Source organism: Bidens hawaiensis, unplaced genomic scaffold (genome assembly GCF_021521415.1).
Source record: "Bidens hawaiensis isolate Kalapana, Puna unplaced genomic scaffold, B.hawaiensis_p1.1 tig00028813_1, whole genome shotgun sequence".
Classification (NCBI taxonomy): domain Eukaryota; kingdom Viridiplantae; phylum Streptophyta; class Magnoliopsida; order Asterales; family Asteraceae; genus Bidens; species Bidens hawaiensis.
Window position 1 is genome coordinate 249,694 of NW_027494736.1, and position 18,698 is coordinate 268,391.

The 18,698-nt window shown below is 34.6% G+C and overlaps 1 protein-coding gene across 2 annotated transcripts; it reads left to right on the plus strand.

The window, feature by feature from the left end:
* Positions 1–4,922: 4,922 nt before the first annotated feature.
* Positions 4,923–17,064, plus strand: LOC143577804 (topless-related protein 4-like). 2 transcript variants are annotated; one of them, XM_077061532.1, is made up of 26 exons: positions 4,923–5,044; positions 6,048–6,140; positions 6,515–6,694; positions 6,771–6,884; positions 6,961–7,119; positions 7,196–7,379; positions 7,465–7,579; positions 8,138–8,250; positions 8,343–8,526; positions 8,622–8,731; positions 8,821–8,890; positions 8,967–9,040; positions 9,139–9,234; positions 9,318–9,413; positions 9,492–9,619; positions 10,216–10,450; positions 11,281–11,445; positions 11,532–11,627; positions 12,451–12,600; positions 12,697–12,807; positions 13,504–13,683; positions 13,764–13,892; positions 13,981–14,076; positions 15,108–15,296; positions 15,457–15,623; positions 16,555–17,064. In XM_077061532.1, exons 2-26 carry the CDS (start codon positions 6,061–6,063, stop codon positions 16,763–16,765), a joined length of 3,432 nt encoding a protein of 1,143 aa, XP_076917647.1. In that variant the 5' UTR covers positions 4,923–5,044; positions 6,048–6,060; the 3' UTR covers positions 16,766–17,064. The 2 variants fall into 2 exon arrangements, with proteins under 2 accessions (XP_076917647.1, XP_076917648.1); XM_077061533.1 differs by having other exon boundaries at positions 8,346–8,526.
* The last annotated feature ends 1,634 nt before the right edge of the window (positions 17,065–18,698 follow it).

Below are 18,698 nucleotides of genomic sequence, written 5' to 3' on the forward strand. Positions count from 1 at the left end.
TTCTTAACTTTTATTTTAAAGTTTTCATAAAACAACATTTCTAATACAAGGCTTTTATTTTTATTTAGGTCTTGCTCGTTAGACTCCATCCTCCCGATTTCCCGTCTTTTACAAACCAAGTTTTATACTTGAACGTGAGTACTTTCATACCCCCGTTTTCCATCTTTCGTTTTGGGGGTGACATTTCATACTTATCCAAATTAAATGCTTTATAATTGAGTCTTAAACCACAAACGTTATTGTATATTTTACTTAAATAAATGCTCGATTTGGTGTTCTATGCTTACATGCTCATGTGTTTATGTGTTTACCGTTTTTGGTTGGTTGATCTATAAATCCTAGACTATTTGGCATTCCCTTATAACAAGGTTTCGTTAATGTATTAATGATAACTATAAATCCTAGACTATTTGGCATCTGCTTATAGCAAGGTGTCGTTAATGTATCAATGATAACTATAAATCCTAGACTATTTGGCATCCCCTTATAGCAAGGTTTCGCTAACGTATTCCTATAAGCGATCTCATCTCTTTATCCAAATTTTTGCTATTTATTTATTGTTTCGTATACAAGATTGTGGACATTTCTTATTATATACGTATTGTTTCAAAACTATGAACTGCTCACCAACCTTTGTGTTGATAAACTTTATTTTATGAAATGTTACAGGTTTGCATTTAGGTTGATATTGGGAGCTTGAAGAAAACGTCACAAATACCTTTAGGATATTAGCAAAATGAACAATATATTTATTTGTTATAATTTGTGATGATTATTGTATGAACAAGTATGTTATGTGACATTTTGATGTTGTGAAATTAAATGAGATGTTAAATATTGTCGCTTTAAATAGTGTCATGCGCTTATGGGCAATCCGTCGCATCCCGACATGTTCCGTCACCTTTGGTCGGGGTGTGACATGCGATGACCACCAAAATATTCAGATAACTATAAGCATTAGAATACCGCGACGAGGCTTTTATCCATCCATCTCGAAACGCCAGATAATAATACTAAGGTGGCTCTCAAGTGGCTTGCGGTGATGGGAGTGTGCGAAGTGCAAAATGCGCCATCAAAGTGTCACATTGCGCCCATCACACTTCCCCCCTGAGCCCGTGCGCATGCATGTGCGTCCTCATATTGGGTGCTTCACACCCTCGCTAATGCCACTGAATGTGCCTTGCTATACAAGAATATTATCTTATGAGCTATCCTCCTTATAAGGAGCTCACAAGTTTATCATTTTACCATTGTGGAACACGCCATTATTCGTTTTACCAATGTGGGACAACCCACTTTCCATAGTTCATATTTTTGGATTGTTACATGGTTTATGTAAATTTCGGGCTTAGGTTTGAGTCGGTGGAGGACCTAATGTTTAAGTGCCCATGGGGTGATACTATATGGAACCAGGTATGTATGTAGTTAGGATTACCCGTAATGGTGGATATAGACTCAATGAAGAGGCTATTGGATAGGAGTGCAAAATCCGGGGCTAAACAGAAAAGAAAAAAGATACAAGTGATTCTCATGATCACGGTATAGATAATATGGAGATGTCGAAACGAGAGGATCTTCAATGGTAGACACATTTAGGAAGCTAGTGCAATGAATATGATTAAAGAAAAAACAAAGCTTTGGCTGTGCACAAGATCTTAATTCTCCTTTCCTTGTAACTCATAATTATGTACTTGTTCATTGTTATGTTGTTTTATATGCCTGGCTTTTTTTGGCCTGTTTGGGTTGGGGTTGCCGGGTGTTGTGTATAAAATAACACATGTAAAAAAAGGTCGGACCACGTTACGGTGGGGCTGTTAATCTGGAAAAAGGACGTAAAAATGTTGAACTACACACGCACATTAAATTGCAAAAATTAGACCAGCACGTAAAACATAGAAAATAATAAGCAACTCGGTAGAGAACATTATTCAAGCGGGTTCGAATTAATATATTATAATATAAAATAAGGCTTAATAGATATTAATAATCCTAACTAAAGGATATTGACCGATAATAATCCGAACTGAGTTTATAACCACTGGTGGTCCCAAAATTTAAAATTTGGCTCTCAGTGATCTCACATTAAAAAAACATAATGATGTTAACTTTTTCCAAATTTCAAATTGATTTTTTAAGGCTTTTGATTAGAAGATGATATGAGTCGATTGATGTAAAACTTAGCTTGAAATGATGTTGCAAACTACTTAACTTTTGTTAATTGGACGTTCAAACACCCGATTTGAAGTACTAATCAAGCTATTTGGAGCATCATGTCCAGCTAAGTTTTTACATCATTCGACTCGTATCCTTCTTCCGACCAAAATCCCTAGAAAAATAGTTTGAACTTTGGAAAAAAGTTAACGTCACTAAGTTCTTTTAACAGGGAACCACTGAGAGCCAGTTTTTTAAATTTAGGACCACCAGTGTCAATAAACTCAGTTGCGATTATTATCAACCAATAACCTTATAGTATAGAGTTTTCAAACTAAACTATAAGAGTAAACACTCTTACATTTTGGAGAGCAAAAGCCATCTCCACTTTGGCGAATTGGTTAGAGAGGTCTTTTAAAAGGTCTCCTTCATGAGGCTTTAAGGGTTCGAGCCATGAAAGTAGAAAATTTGCCAAAAATACATTCCAAGGCTTTAAATTGTTGGGTTATAATAGTGATAGTCTTTAGAGAAAGCCTCCTTAACCACTCCAAACAGTGGCGAATCTAGAACAAAATGTCAGGGGTAACATTTTAAATTTTTTTAAATGTATTTCATATTGTGTAAACTAAACAAAAAAAGAAGCACGATGATAAATAAATTTAAACACACGGGCTGCATATTTCTCCCATTCGATTTTTGAAAGCTTAAATCGAGCCATTACATCCTCTTTTTTTACTTTATCAAGAGTTTCTCTTTTAACCGCACAAATTAAAACATTGTTCAAATACTCATAACCCATTCGATTGCGCAAATCCGTCTTGATAAACTTCATTTTAGAAAAACATCTTTCAACGCTTGCGGTTGTAGCCGGTAAAACCAACACTAGCATCAATATACGATAAACCAAAGGAAAAGTGACGCGTTTTCCGGTTTCCACCATTACATGAGTAAGGTCACATATTCCACCCAGTTTTGCAAATTTATCATATGAATTTAAAGTGTGATAAAAGGTTGTGAGATCACCCGAAATACACCCTCTTCCTTCATTACTAAATTCATTCAGATACATATTAGAAAACGCCACTATCTTCGATATGTCAAACTTAGAAAATAAATCACAAGGATTTACGCCGGACATATTTTCTATCAAACTAGTTGAGACCTCACTAAATGTATTTCCTAGTTCTTGAATTCGCATATCGAGAACAGTATTAAAATCTTCAACCTCAAAATGATGTCGCTTAGTAATGATATTCTTTCGGTTTCGTTGAATACTATAACTTTTCGTCATATCTAACATCTTAATCTTGTTTTTTTCACAAAAAATGTCACTCTAGCCAACATATTGTCAAACCCGTTTTGTCTTTGATTATTCAATGTTCGGTTTGTCACTTCTAATAAGTCTTGAATTTTTTTGAAGACGTTTTGATAGGGCATTTTTGAGGCCTAAAATATCGTCTAACAAGTATATATATATATATTATTTTAAGGGTTAATGAGTTTTGTTGGTTGGGCTTTAGTTGTGTTGAATTTTTAATTTGGTTGGGCTTAAATGCATAAGGGTACCGATATTTTTTTTCAGGGGTGACGAAACACGAAAACGACCTAATTCTTTTTACACACTACCGACGAGAAATTGAGGGGTACCGGAAACTACCCATAGTAAATAACATACATCCGCCAGTAACTTCAAAAGAAGAAAAATGAGTCATTGGAAATGGGAAAATTCCCAAAATGACCCATTCATAGAATGTGTTTCCAAGTTTATCCCCACTAATTCAAGTTTCCAACTTTGTCCCTTTGGTATCTCGCCGCCGACGACATGATAACGAACACCGACGATGCGTTATTGAAACAAATAGGATAACGACACGTGGCCGGAATATGTGTTGACGATGCCTTATGTTTCTAACGTAGGGTAGCGGCGATGCGTTATCACTAACGCATCGTGGAACCCTTGTGTTGTCATAACAAGGTAGCAGCAACATAACGCATCGCCGCCACCCTATGTTAGCAACATAACGCATCGTCAACCCTATGTTATACGTAACGTAGGGTAGCAGCGATGCGTTATGTTGCTAACGTAACGTAGGGTAGCAGCGATGCGTTATGTTGCTAACGTAGGGAAGCAGCGATGCGTTATCCACTAACATCGTCGACGACCTATTCCAGACAGATTCCGACCACGTGTCGTTATCCTATTTGTTTCAGTAACGCATCGTCGGTGTTCGCTATCATGTCGTCGACGACGAGATAACAAAGGGACAAAGTTGGAAACTTGAATTATTAAGGATAATTTTGAAAACACATTCTTTAAATGGGCTATAATGGAAATTTTCCCATTGGAAATTAATTAAACAAAAGGTTAATGTTGAATTTTATTTTCTTTCCGTATAGAAAAAGCAAAATTAGAATTCTTAAACGTGAACAACAACGTAACATCTCTTTAAGAAAATAACCCGGGTCCCACAATAATAAACACACTCACATCTTCCATGAGGTCGTCCACACCAGATGACACCTCCATAAAGCCAAAAACAAAAGAAAACCCCAATATCATTCCTGCCTCATATATAAATCACAAAACAATAATAAATTATAATATTTAAATCATAATAAGTTATAATAACCACAACTGCTTATCATAAAAATAACACAACAAGTTCATTACTTATCATTTAACATTTGATAAGTGAAATAACATATCATATCCCTAATAGTATTTATATCTTGTCTTCTATGGTTCTTCGCTTCACACTTTCTCTCTCTCTCTCTAAAACCCCCCAAAATTGAATCCCAAAATTTATATGACAAATTCGTCTTATTATTATTATTATAAACCAACCGTACGATTCAATTCGATCTGTTAATCTCGTCAATTTCTCCTTCGAAGGTAACAATTTACCGTTATTTGGAGAATTAGGGCTTTTTGTGCTCGAGAATTAGGGATTTTTAGCTCAATTTGTTGATCTCGTACTGATTCACGCTGTTGATGAATTTTATTTATTTTTTTGGATTTTTTTTATTTAATTTTGGTTATTTTTCATGTATTTTATTTTAATTTGATCTGTAACATCTGTTGGTCATTTTCTCGTTGGAAGGTAGCGATTTATCGTGAACTTATCGTGAAATTGTGGATTAGGTTATGAATCTGGTGGTTGAGTTTGCCGATCTGGTAGTGATTAACGCCGTTGTTTCATTTCATCTATTTTTTTTTAATTTTTTTCTTATTTTTTTTACATATAATTTTTATATTTTAATTTGATTGCAGTTTAGAGAAAGCTTTGTTGACAAGTATTAATTATTTTATTGTCGTTGTTTTTTTTTTTAATTTTTATTTAATTTGTTTAATTTTAATACTGTTTACTTTTTCATTCTTTTTACTGCAGTTTAGAGAAAGCCTTGTTGTGTCTAAATATCAATAATATTTTTTAAAATTTTTGTTTAGATTTAATTTTGTTTATTTTTTCATGTATTATTTGTAATTTTTTAGTTTATTTATTTTAATTTTAATTTGATTGCAGATTAGAGAAAGCTATGTTGTCTCTAAATGTTAATTATTATATTGCTGTATTTTTTATTTTTTTATTTAATTTTATTTAAATTTTTGCTGTATTTTTTGTGATTTTTTTATTGTTTTTAATTATAGTTTGATTGCAGTTTAGAGATAGCTATCTCGTCTCTAAATATTAATTATTATTTATAATTATTTTTAAAATTTTATATTTTGATTTGATTGCAGTTTAGAGATAGCTATCTTGTCTCTAAATATTAATTATTTTTTAAATTTTATATTTTGATATGATTGCAGATTTGAGGAAGCTATATGGTTTCTAAATATTAATTATTATTATTGGTGTATTTTTTTAATGTTTTTAATTTTGATTTGATTGCAGATTAGAGGCAGCTATGTCATCTCTCAGCAGAGAGCTTGTGTTTTTAATTCTTCAGTTTCTAGATGAAGAGAAGTTCAAGGAGTCTGTTCATAGGTAGGGTTTAATATTATATTATCATTATTTGTTGAATTTCTGTTCTGTTTTCAAGGCTGGTACCGGGTACCGAAATTACAGACTGAATTTCTGGAAAAGTGGGAATTGTAACGGTATTGGTACTTGTTACGAAATGCTGATCCCAGTACCAAAAATACCGATAGTGAATTTCTGGGAAAGTGGGAAGCTTATCGGTATGATCCGGTATGGTACTGGTACTCGTTATGAAATGCCGGTACCGGTACCGAAAATACGATACTGAGTGGAAAAGTTTGTACGAATACCGTACCAAATCTCTGGGTACTTGGTACCAAATGCTCGTCCCTACCTGCGTTTGTATAAGTTGTATTTATTTTAATTATTTTGTTGTGGAGGTTGGAGCAAGAATCTGTTTTTTTCTTCAATATGAGATACTTTGAAGAAATGGTGACAAATGGTGAATGGGATGAGGTCGAAAAGTATCTTTCGGGATTCACAAAGGTTGACGATAACAGATACTCGATGAAAATCTTCTTTGAGATACGAAAACAGAAGTATCTTGAAGCCCTGGACAAGTATGTTTGGATTCAAATCTTGTTCATACCTATACGCACTTAATATTGAGATTCTTATAATCTGAATAATTTGCAGGAAGGATCGTTCTAAAGGTGTTGAGATTCTAGTGAAGGATTTGAAAGTGTTTTCTGCTTTCAATGAAGATCTGTTTAAAGAAATAACTCAGCTTTTGACTTTAGATAACTTCAGGTGTGTAAATTGTAATAGTTAATGGTTAATAAGTATGAGTTGTAAAGTTTTGATGTGAATACATGCATACCTACAGGGACAATGAACAATTATCAAAATACGGAGACACGAAATCTGCTAGGACTATAATGCTGGGTGAGTTAAAGAAGTTGATTGAAGCAAATCCCCTGTTCCGTGACAAGTTAAACTTTCCAGGCTTAAAGAATTCAAGACTTCGAACACTTATTAACCAAAGGTTCATATCTTGCTTTTGATTTCTGATCCAGTAACATGAGTTTATTTTTATATTAATATTTGAATACACATTGTAGTTTGAATTGGCAACACCAGCTTTGTAAGAACCCGAAGCCGAACCCTGATATCAAAACACTGTTTGTTGACCATTCGTGTGGGCAGTCACAGCCAAATGGTGCACGGGCCCCATCACCGGTTACTAATCCGTTAATGGGCTCTGTACCAAAGCCCGCAGGCTTTCCACCTCTAGGTGCTCATGGTGTAAGTGAAATTAGCCTTTTATTTACCGTCCATAAAGAAATAGTTTTATGACCTAATTTGTACATTGTTTTTTTTGTATTTTAAGCCTTTTCAGCCTGCGCCTGCACCTATGCCATCATCTCTTGCTGGTTGGATGGCAGCCGTGCCTCATCCATCAGTTTCCACGGTTCCGATTGGTTTCACTCCGCCTAATAATGCTGGTATGTGTATTTTAAGCTTGGTTAAATTCTTGATAAAAGAGAGTAGGCTTAACTGAATGAACACTAACGGAGCATGTTTGTGTTCGTTTGAATTTAACCGAACAAGCGATTGAACACGAACAGTTAAACGAACAAGGTTTTCTTGTTTGTGTTACTTCACTAAGAAAATGAATGTGTTTGTATTTCTTTTGTTCATTTTCATGTGCAGAAGTAAGTCAAGTAACTAAACACAAAATAAACACGGATGAACAAACATAATTGAGCTAAAACAAATTATAAGTAAATTTGAACAATAATTTTTTTTGGCTTCAGAAGTTATTAAAACTAGACAATATTGTAATGGGCCTAAAACATTTAACTGATTATAATAGCGAATATGAACAAATGGGACATAAATGAACAAATGAGATCGTTTGTTTAGCTAAATAAACAAAAAATTCTGTTCATGTTTGTTCATTTATTAAATAAACGAAGGGTTCAGTTTGTTTACAAGCCTAATAGGGAGTGCAATGTTTCTGAATATGGTTTGCTGTTTTCTTGTTTTATATCACATTGAAGCTATGTTAAAGCGACCTAGGACTCCTCCTACCAACAATCCAGCTGTTGATTATCAAACAGCTGATTCTGAACACACCTTAAAGAGAACACGCACATTTGGGATATCTGATGAAGTATGACATACTTTCCCTATATTATTTATTTATACAAGGATCCTTTGAATATTTTTAGAAGCTATATGCTAATGCATGTATGATGTTCTTAGCAGGTCAATCATATGCCTGTAAATATGTTACCTGTTGGTTATATGGGTCAAAGTCAAAGTCAGAGTCATGGTCAAAGCTCTTACTCTTCTGATGATTTGCCTAAAACCGTGGTGATGACTCTAAATCAGGGTTCTGTAGTCAAAAGTATGGAATTTCATTCGATACAGCAAGTTCTGCTTCTTGGTAAGTGCTTAGTTCCCATTAACATTACATTTCAAACATTATTAATGCTAGAAATTGGAATAATAATATTGTTTTATATTTTTCTTTAATATTAGTTGGAACTAGCAATGGTGACATCATGATTTGGGAAGTAGCTAGCAGAGAGAAACTTGCTCACAAGAATTTCAAGATTTGGGATATCAGTGTTCTTACAATGCCTTTGCAGGTTTATACCCATACATTAGTCTTTGTAATAATTTAGTGTATTTTTGGGCTAAAGTGGCCAACTTGACTTTTGACTTTTGTTTGTAATAGGCATCCTTGACCAACGACAATACTGCAATTATAAATCGTGTAACATGGAGCCCCGATGGATCACTGTTTGGTAATAATAATTTACCTTTTTTCAACAGTTATTATCTTGAAATATAACCTAATCGGTTATTTTTTCTTTCATACAGGTGTTGCATTCTCAAAACACATTGTGCAGATATACTCGTATCATGGTGCTGATGATCTCAGAAACCATTTAGAGGTTTGTCTTGTTTGATATCTAGGTTCATCTTTTCTTGTTTAAGTAGTGACAGGTAGCGTTTCTTATCTTCTACCATTTTATTTGTTATGGTTGTATAGATTGAGGCTCACGGTGGCAGTGTTAATGATCTTGCTTTCTCTCACCCGAACAAACAACTTTGCATTGTGACATGTGGCGAGGATAGATTAATAAAGGTCTGTTTCGTCACTTTTTTACCAGGTGTTTCTGTTTTCATCAAAATATTTAATTATATATAATTTTAAGTCTTTTTTTATAGGTGTGGGATGCAGTAACAGGGGCAAAACAGTTTACATTTGAGGGTCATGAAGCACCTGTATATTCTATATGTCCACATGTCAAGGAAACTATTCAGGTAAAAATCGCCTCTGATTTGTTATATAAATAATATTCAACTGCCTATTTGTTTATTTTTTATTTTTATATATACCAGTTTATCTTCTCTACATCAACCAATGGGAAAATAAAGGCTTGGTTGTATGACAATATGGGTTCCAGGGTGGACTACGATGCACCAGGTCATTCATCCACCGCGATGGCATATAGCGCCGATGGAACAAGGTTAAAATTTGATATTTCTTTTTCATTTTATTTATTTATTTATCAATGTTATGTGTGGCAAATTCAGCTCGTTTACTTTTAAATTGGTCGTTTGCTGATACATCCACAAACGGAAATATAAAAAAGGGAGAATTTCATGTATGCACTTCTAAACTTCACTAATTGCATGTTTACCCAACCCGAAACCAAAATTGCATAGATCCTCTCTTAATGAAAAAAATATCAAAGTTAACCATTTTGATTAATTATATTAAAAATAAGTTGTAAAATGAGTATTTTACTGAAACTTTAAATTTTTTCAAAAAATATTCACTCATTTTTAACTAGTTTTCATTTGATGATTGTCACTCATATACTATGAGTGTTATAAGAGAAGATTATACATAGATGAAAGAAAATAATTAAAAAACGCAAAAAGAAAAACTTAGTAAACGAGATAAAAAAAACTATTTAGCAAAACATAAAAAGACAGAGTAAATATGAAAATTTGGGAAATTTTTAATCTTTTAGTAAAAATATGGCTTAAAACTATATGTTTTGTTATGATATTATATTTGACATGCTAATATACATATCTAATATTCGCATATTAATAGGTTATTCTCATGTGGAACAAGTAAGGATGGAGATTCGTACATTGTTGAATGGAATGAAAGTGAAGGAGCTGTGAAACGTACTTATATCGGGCTCGGTAAACGATCTGTTGAAGTTGTGCAGTTTGATACCACAAAGAATCGGTTTCTTGCTGCTGGTGATGAATTTATGATTAAATTCTGGGATATGGATAATGTTAACTTATTGACAACAACTGATGCTGATGGTGGTTTACCGGTACTCATCGAATTCTTTCATTTAGATATATAACCGAGAGTTTTCATAACCGGTGGGCATGAACAATTGACTTATGGGTCAAAAAGTCGTCTAAGACCGTGTTTGATGAGAAACAGTTTTTGTGCAATACTTTTAATAAGTTAGCCTTCAAATATGATAAAAAAAATCAATGTTAAAATAAATTAAGCTAGCAAATATGTTTAAAAACAGCTTTGTTTAGGGGTGTAAACGAGACTGAGCCTAGCCGGAGCTCGACTAGGCTCAAGTTTCGCTTATTTTGACATCTGTTAGGTTTCGAGCTCTTTTTCTAAAACTCAAGCATGGTCGTCGTATTTTCAAGCCCAAGCTCAGCTCGATTACTATCTATTAAGTAATTAATTTACACTTTTTAACTTTTTTAATTATAATTTATATATATAGCATAATATATGTTATATAGTTATCATACTTTTATATAAATAATAGGCTTGTTTAGGCTAGCGAGCTAGCTTGAGCTCGATAAGTGAAGCTCTGGCTTAGGCACACTTATTAAACAAGCTTGTTATAAGGCTGAGACTTGGGCTTGAGCTCCGCTTGAGTTTTCAACGAGCTGATCTTGAGTAGCTCATGAACTGGCTTGGCTCGTTTACACCCTAGCTATATTAAAAAAATTGAACTTTTAAAGTATAATGATTTTGGATGTTTTATACATATAAAACCTCAACCTGTTTGGTCCATTTGACCTATTTTCTTGTTAGCGATAAAAATATTGCTCGAATCGACCCCTTAACAAGTAAACGGGTTGAAATCGCTGGCTGTAACTTATTTGTTGGTTCTTTATGTGTTTGCAGGCTTCTCCCTGTATAAGATTCAACAAAGAAGGTGTTCTGATGGCTGTATCAACAAACGAAAACGGGATCAAAATTCTTGCTAATCAAGATGGACTTAGGCTACTAAGAACAATGGAAAGTCGAACTTTTGACCCTTCTAGGGTTGCATCTGCATCTCTTGTGAAGGTAATTCGGTTTCTTATATTATGCTTTCAAAGCCTATTTTTATAAAATTTCACGGTGTCTTACTGAAATGGTTTATACATATACAGCCCCAAATGATGACCATGTTTGGTGCTGCTGCTAATTCGCCCGCGGGACCCGGTATTATGGATAGGGTTACACCTATGCCTCCAATGGTGGTTATGGTTAGCATTTTGTTATCTGATTATTTTTTGATAATTAGTATGAACAGATTGCTAGGCCTGTAAACGAATTGAATGGACACGAACTGGGGCGTGTTCATGCTCGTTTATTTGAATTTAACCGCACACGAACACATTTGTTTGCAAGTTTGTTTGGTAAGAAAATGAACATGTTTAACAAACATAAATGAACAAACATAAACAAACATTAATGAATCGATGTTTAGGCTTGTAACTTAAAGTTTAAGTTGAAAATTTAAAAACATAACATGAATAAAAATATCAATATGTAATCCTTGAAGTTTTTATTAATATTTAACCGAAAATAAACGAACATTCACAAACGATAATGAACGAAGTCATGAACGAACGAAACATGTTTATGTTCGTTTGATCAGATAAAGAAAAAATTTTGTTCATGTCCCTTCGTTCGTTTATTCAATAAGCGAACAAACATAAATAAGCGTAAATAAACAAACACATATACGAACATAAAGAGCATTCATGAACGAAAACTTGTGTCTTCGTTCGTTTATTCAATAAGCGAATGACCATAAATAAGCGCAAATAAACAAATACATATGAACGAGCATAAAGAGCATTCACGAACGAAAACTTGTGCTCATGTTTGTTCGGTAAATCTAATGAACAAAAGTTTTTGTTCATGTTTTTTTTTGTTTATTAAATAAACGAACTTCCTGCCGAACGGTTTCAATAGCGGTTCACTAAACGTTCGGTTCGTTTACAGGGCCTACAATTATCATTTTTGGATTATTTATATTTAATTGTGGTCATTGGTCATGACTCATGATGTTAAATTTTGTAGAATGGTGACAGTCGGGGCCCTATTGATGCAAAGCCCAGAATTGTAGATGAGGCTGTGGAAAAATCTAGAACATGGAAGTTAACTGAGATAACTGAACCATCACAGTGTCGGTCTTTAAGGCTTCCTGATAGTACATCTTCACCAACGCGGGTATCATTTTCATTTCAGTTTAATAATATTGTCAATGTTTTTTCTTTAAATTGGTTTGGCTTCTTTTGACTTTTGGTCAACGTTGTACATGTACAGGTTTCAAGATTGATATACACAAACTCGGGACTTGCTATATTGGCTTTAGCAGCTAATGCGGTTCATAAACTATGGAAGTGGCCAAGAAATGACCGCAGCTCAACTGGGAAGGTATTAAAAATGTATTTTTAAATAGCATTTGTATACCAAAGCAATAAATCACATAAATACAATAATATCAACAAAGGGTAATTTGGTCTTATGCTATTACTAGTAAACGATTTTACGTTGGTCAAAAGCCATAAAAAGAAATACTGATACTGACACCGTAAAGGATATCGACACCTGTTTTTCATCGATCGAAATCCATAAAAACGAATACTAATACCAGTCCTGATGATACCAACACTGGGGCACCTATGTTGTTTGGTCGATATGAGTTTGGTTTGTCACAGTACCGGTACGATAACGACACTTGGTATAGTTTACGATGCTAAAACAATGCATTGTTTAAACTTAAAAAATTAACAGTATTTAAAATATTATTTTAACTAAATGTTTTTTGAACAGTGTTTTTGAGAGTTAACTGCTATTTGCGTTTTATATGTATATATAAGGGTTTGGATCAAATAAAATTAAATTAACGTGTTATATATACAACATAGTGTACTTGTATATATAATTACACTACTTGATTCGCACAGTTAGCACGTTTATTTAATTTGTACGTTAACTTTCCCCTATATATAATTTCATTATAATTTTAAATTCCAAACCTTTATTTACAAACCAAACAGGGGCCAACTTAGATTCACTTCTATATTTCTTGAATTTGTGCTCTGACATGTTTTTAATTACTTTAATCAGGCTACTGCTAATGTGATACCTCAACTATGGCAACCCGCAAGTGGAATTTTGATGACTAATGATATTAGTGATACAAACCCTGAAGATGCTGTCCCATGTTTTGCATTGTCCAAGAATGACTCATATGTTATGTCTGCTTCTGGAGGCAAAATCTCTTTATTTAATATGATGACATTTAAGGTTCGTTTTCTTCGTATGTTACATCCGCGTTTATCTCACACATATATGATCCTTATACATACCTTATGAAAATCATGCAGACTATGACTACATTCATGGCACCACCGCCAGCTGCAACGTTTTTGGCGTTTCATCCACAAGATAATAATATTATTGCCATTGGAATGGAGGATTCTTCAATTCACATATACAATGTTCGAGTTGATGAGGTTGTTTATTAGATCTTTTAGTCAATAGTATTTGAAAAGTCAACTCTGTAGTCAACATACAAAGTGATGTTTTTGTTTATATGAATAGGTTAAAACGAAGCTGAAAGGCCATCATAAACGGATAACTGGATTGGCTTTCTCCAATGTGCTTAATGTTCTAGTATCTTCTGGTGCTGATTCTCAGGTAATTTGGTTTGTTCATATTTTTAGTTAACGGGTTGTTTAGTTTTTCATAGGCCTGTAAACGAAATAGTGAACAAGGATGGTGCATGTTTGTGTTCGTTTGTTTAACTTTAACTGAACAAACGACCGAACACGAACAGCTAGACGAACGAGGTTATCTTGTTCGTGTACGTTTGTTAAAAAAGCGACTGTGTTCGTTTATGCTCGTTCATTTAACTTTAACCGAACAAATGATTGGACATGGGCAACTAGACGAACATGGTTCTTCTGTTTGTGTTTGTTCATTAGTCGAACAAATGATTGGACACGAACAACTAAACGAGCGGGGTTCCTTTGGTTGTGTTCGTTCATTAAAAAATGAGTGTGATCACGTCCATTTATGTTTGTTGTTTAACTTTTATCAAACAAGCAATTGGACACGAACTCAATGAATGGGGTTATTTTGTTCATTTGTTAAAAAAATGAATGTGTTTGCGCTCGTTTAGGTTTATTTGTTAACAATATAAACGAACAGTTTATGAACGTAAACGAACGTGTATAATTAAACATAGATAAACGACCAAAAGCTAAATAAAACCAAAAAAATGTGAACATGAAAGACAATGTCATCGTCATCGTCATACTCAGTAAATCCCACCAATAGCAAAGCTATTGTAGGGCCTGAGGACCCTGTAGGAATAGAGAGGCTGCTTCCAGTGAGACCCCCGGCTCGATAGTAATTTTGCATCAAGTATTGGACAATGTGTTGTGCTTAAATAGTTATTAAAACTAGACTAAAGTGTAATGGGTCTAAAGATTTAAATGAATATATTACTGAATGTAAAAGAGCATATCCTAAACAAGCGTAAAGTAAAGAACATAAATCAATGCAAATGAATGAACATAAGCCAATTTAAATGAACGAACATGACATGTGTTTGTTTGTTTAATTAAACGAACAAAAGCTGAATGACTTTTGTTCACGTGTGTTTGTAAACATATTTGACAGACAATAGGCATCCTCATAATAAGAGAACTTTTTTCTGTATGCAGTTGTGTGTTTGGAACACAAACGGATGGGAAAAACAAACAAGTAAACCTCTGCAAATTCCAGCTGGGCGTGTGGTAGGTCCCCTTGCTGACACGCGTGTGCAATTTCACCAAGACCAAACACATTTGCTAGCTGTACATGAAACTCAGATAGCCGTTTATGAAGCACCTAAACTGGAATCTCCCAAACAGGTATCTTCTTCACTAAGTATTCATATCGTTGCCCACTTTCTGAGAAAATTGTTCGGGTTTTGTTGGGTTCGGGCTAAAATGGGTTTGGTTGATCCAGATGCTTTTATAACTAAATGTTAATAGTTACTGATGAATTGTGATGCATATTTTTGTGAAATAGTGGTTCCCGCCAGAGACAAGTGGGTTGATTACCCATGCTACTTATTCGTGTGATAGCCAGTCGATATTTGTGGGATTTGAGGATGCAAGTGTGGGTATTCTTACCTCATCAACACTAAGGTTGCGATGTCGGATTACTTCAAATGCTTATTTGCCAAGCAATCCAAAGTCGGTGTTATTTCATTTTATCATATTTATTTTTCAGCCCTTTACATATTTTCATTACTTGTTAAATTTATGTTATGCAAATGATATTACTGAGGTGGCTAAGTGAGAGGGTCATATATTTCCAAATTCCCTACTTTCGACACATTTGACCAATCCGTATGTTGATAGACTGAAACTGCAATGTGTACCAAACTTATATTTTTTATTCTATAAGGTGTCAAATTGGGTGGTCAGACGTAGAAGTGCATAAATCGGGTTTTAGGCCCAAAACGGGTCGGGTAGGGTCCAAGAAAGGTAAACCTGGTTTGGGTTCCAACACGGTTTTTGGGAGAGAATCAAATTTGACTGGTTTGAAACTGGGTGGCGTTGGGTCAAAGAAAATCAAACTAGGTTTTTGGTGACACTGGCACGGGTTCCAACCTGATTTTTGAGAGGGAAAAGAATGGGTTTGACCGGTTTGTAACTCTGTTGGGTTGGGTCAAAGAAAGTCAAACCCGGTTTTGAGATGGAAAGAATAAGGTTTGAGCCAGGTCGGGTAAAAGAAAGCCGAACACAGTTTTTGGTGAAACCGCTTTGGTTTTCAACCTATTTTGAGAGGGAAAATGAGCACAGTTTAAAACTGGGTTTTAACCGGTTCGGTTCATTTTGACCGGGTTCAAATCGGTTTCATAAGCCTACACCATTTTCAACCCTATGGTTCGGTTCAGGTTCAACCCAAACGTGTTCGGTTTCCAACCCTTTCTTCTGTGTACCTCTAGTCTAATGGGCTAAAACAGGCTGCATGGGCCCGAAACACCTTTTTCCATATTTGTTCAAAAAAGCGTAACAAATATGTAGCATTACAAATAATTACAAAACCTACAGTTTTACAATTTTTATATAACTATTTCATAAATATTTTTGTGTCTTCTAATATTATGAACCTTTTCAGTTTAAGGGTGCACCCACTTGTCATAGCTGCACACCCATCTGAACCGGATCAACTCGCATTGGGACTAAGTGACGGTGCCGTGTGTGTACTCGAGCCACTCGAGTCAGAAGGCAAATGGGGCACATCACCTCCGTCTCTAGAGAACGGTGGTGCAGGTCCAAGTAGTGCAACTCCCGGTGCAGCAAGTACAACTGATCAAGCACAAAGGTAACTTACAAACTTTAGGTACATCGAGTTAGAGGATGATAATTTACAAGTTAGTTTTGACTCGACACCATAATTTAAGAAACATGCTTTTAGAAATTGATATCGCTACGCTGCTGTTTAGGCGTTAGGTTCTGGTAGTAGAAAAAGGATTTGGTTTTTATGGTGTAAAGTTTATCGGCACACAAACTGACTGTTGTTTTTATTTTTTATTATTTTTTCTTTTTAGTTATAAAATTGGAAATGATGTACGTCTTTGTTAATGACCTTGAGTTTTTCATCTATTTATATATTTTTTCTTTGGTTTTCTTTGTATGAGATTCACCTGGTTCGGGTTCAATTTAAACCGTGAACCAAACAGGTCAATAGTTTTGTTTTCTAATTTGAGCCCAACGTTGTGGGGCTGGCGTGGGATCACTAAAGGACCTACCGATTTAGGTAAATGTTTAATACTCTCTGCAACTAGAGAAGTTATTAGTGAAGATAAAAAGTATAAAGGTGTACTCTAGAAGCGCTACGGTTGAAAGAACAATAATGATCCTCGGACTATTCAATTATGAGAATCGATAACCGAAAGGGACCAATTAAAAGATAAAAACCCTAGACTTGACTTAGTTATGTACTCACTAATATTGACACTTTTTACATTCCGAAGGAAGCAATGAAGCCGGTAAGACCTGTCGTTTAGAGGAAAAGAGAAAATAGAATTTTGAGTAACAAAGCCATGTCAATGATTCTAGTAGAGGTAAATGTGGGAGAGTTCCAAAGGACTCGAAAACGCGTAAAAGAATTGATGGATAAGTAGAGGTGAGCCGAGTTGCTCGTGATCTACTCGAGTTTGGATCGATACAAAGCTTGAAAAGAGCGGAGTTTTTTCGAGTTCAAGCCAGGCCTAAGCCTCAAATAAATCTTGTATCGAGCCTGAACTTCAGCCTTGTATGGGAATTTCGTTTAGGTTTGTCGGGCCTCAACGAGCCTAGTATATTTTTATGTTTTACCTATATAGTAGACTTCTACGTATTAACCAGCTCATGCTGAGTTTGAGCCGAGCTTAGCGCGTTTAAGGTTTTTTTTTTAAAATAGATATAAGAACATGAAAAATGGATATAAAGTAATTCATAAATAATAAACAAGTCGAGCCCGAGCTTAAAAAAACAACTCACGAGCCGAGCTAGAGCATTTGAAAAGAACCCGAAATGAGCAGAGTTTGTTCCATGTGTAATTGAAAACACAATATATTTTAAGGGGCGTAGAAACATAATAACCCAAATTTAAGGGACTAAAGTTGTAAGAATATAACTTCAAAACCACTATTGTTACGTTGTTGGTCAAACTTGAAGGGAGAAACATTTTTTGTTTTTTTTTTGGCTCATTTTGTAAAAGTAAGAGGAGAGTTGGAGAGAGAGTTAAAAAATTAGAACTTCGTGATTGAGTTGAGCAAAGATTAAATGTAATATTCATGTTTGGAGGGCAGAGATAGACAAAAACAACGTTAAGTAGGAGGAATATTCTGGTCTTCATCTGGCTTTGTGGTCTTCGTTATTTGATGGTTGAGATGGTCGAGAACATCTTCTCGGGGTACATTTTCGCCTGAAACATTTTTTGTTTTTTTTTTGGCTCATTTTGTAAAAGTAAGAGGAGAGTTGGAGAGAGAGTTAAAAAATTAGAACTTCGTGATTGAGTTGAGCAAAGATTAAATGTAATATTCATGTTTGGAGGGCAGAGATAGACAAAAACAACGTTAAGTAGGAGGAATATTCTGGTCTTCATCTGGCTTTGTGGTCTTCGTTATTTGATGGTTGAGATGGTCGAGAACATCTTCTCGGGGTACATTTTCGCCTTTCCTATTATTAGAGACTTGCTGGTGTTGCATCTTAATTCCAGGCTACGTGATCCGGAGAAGATTGCTTTCCAAGGCATTGTAATAATGATTGCTTGTT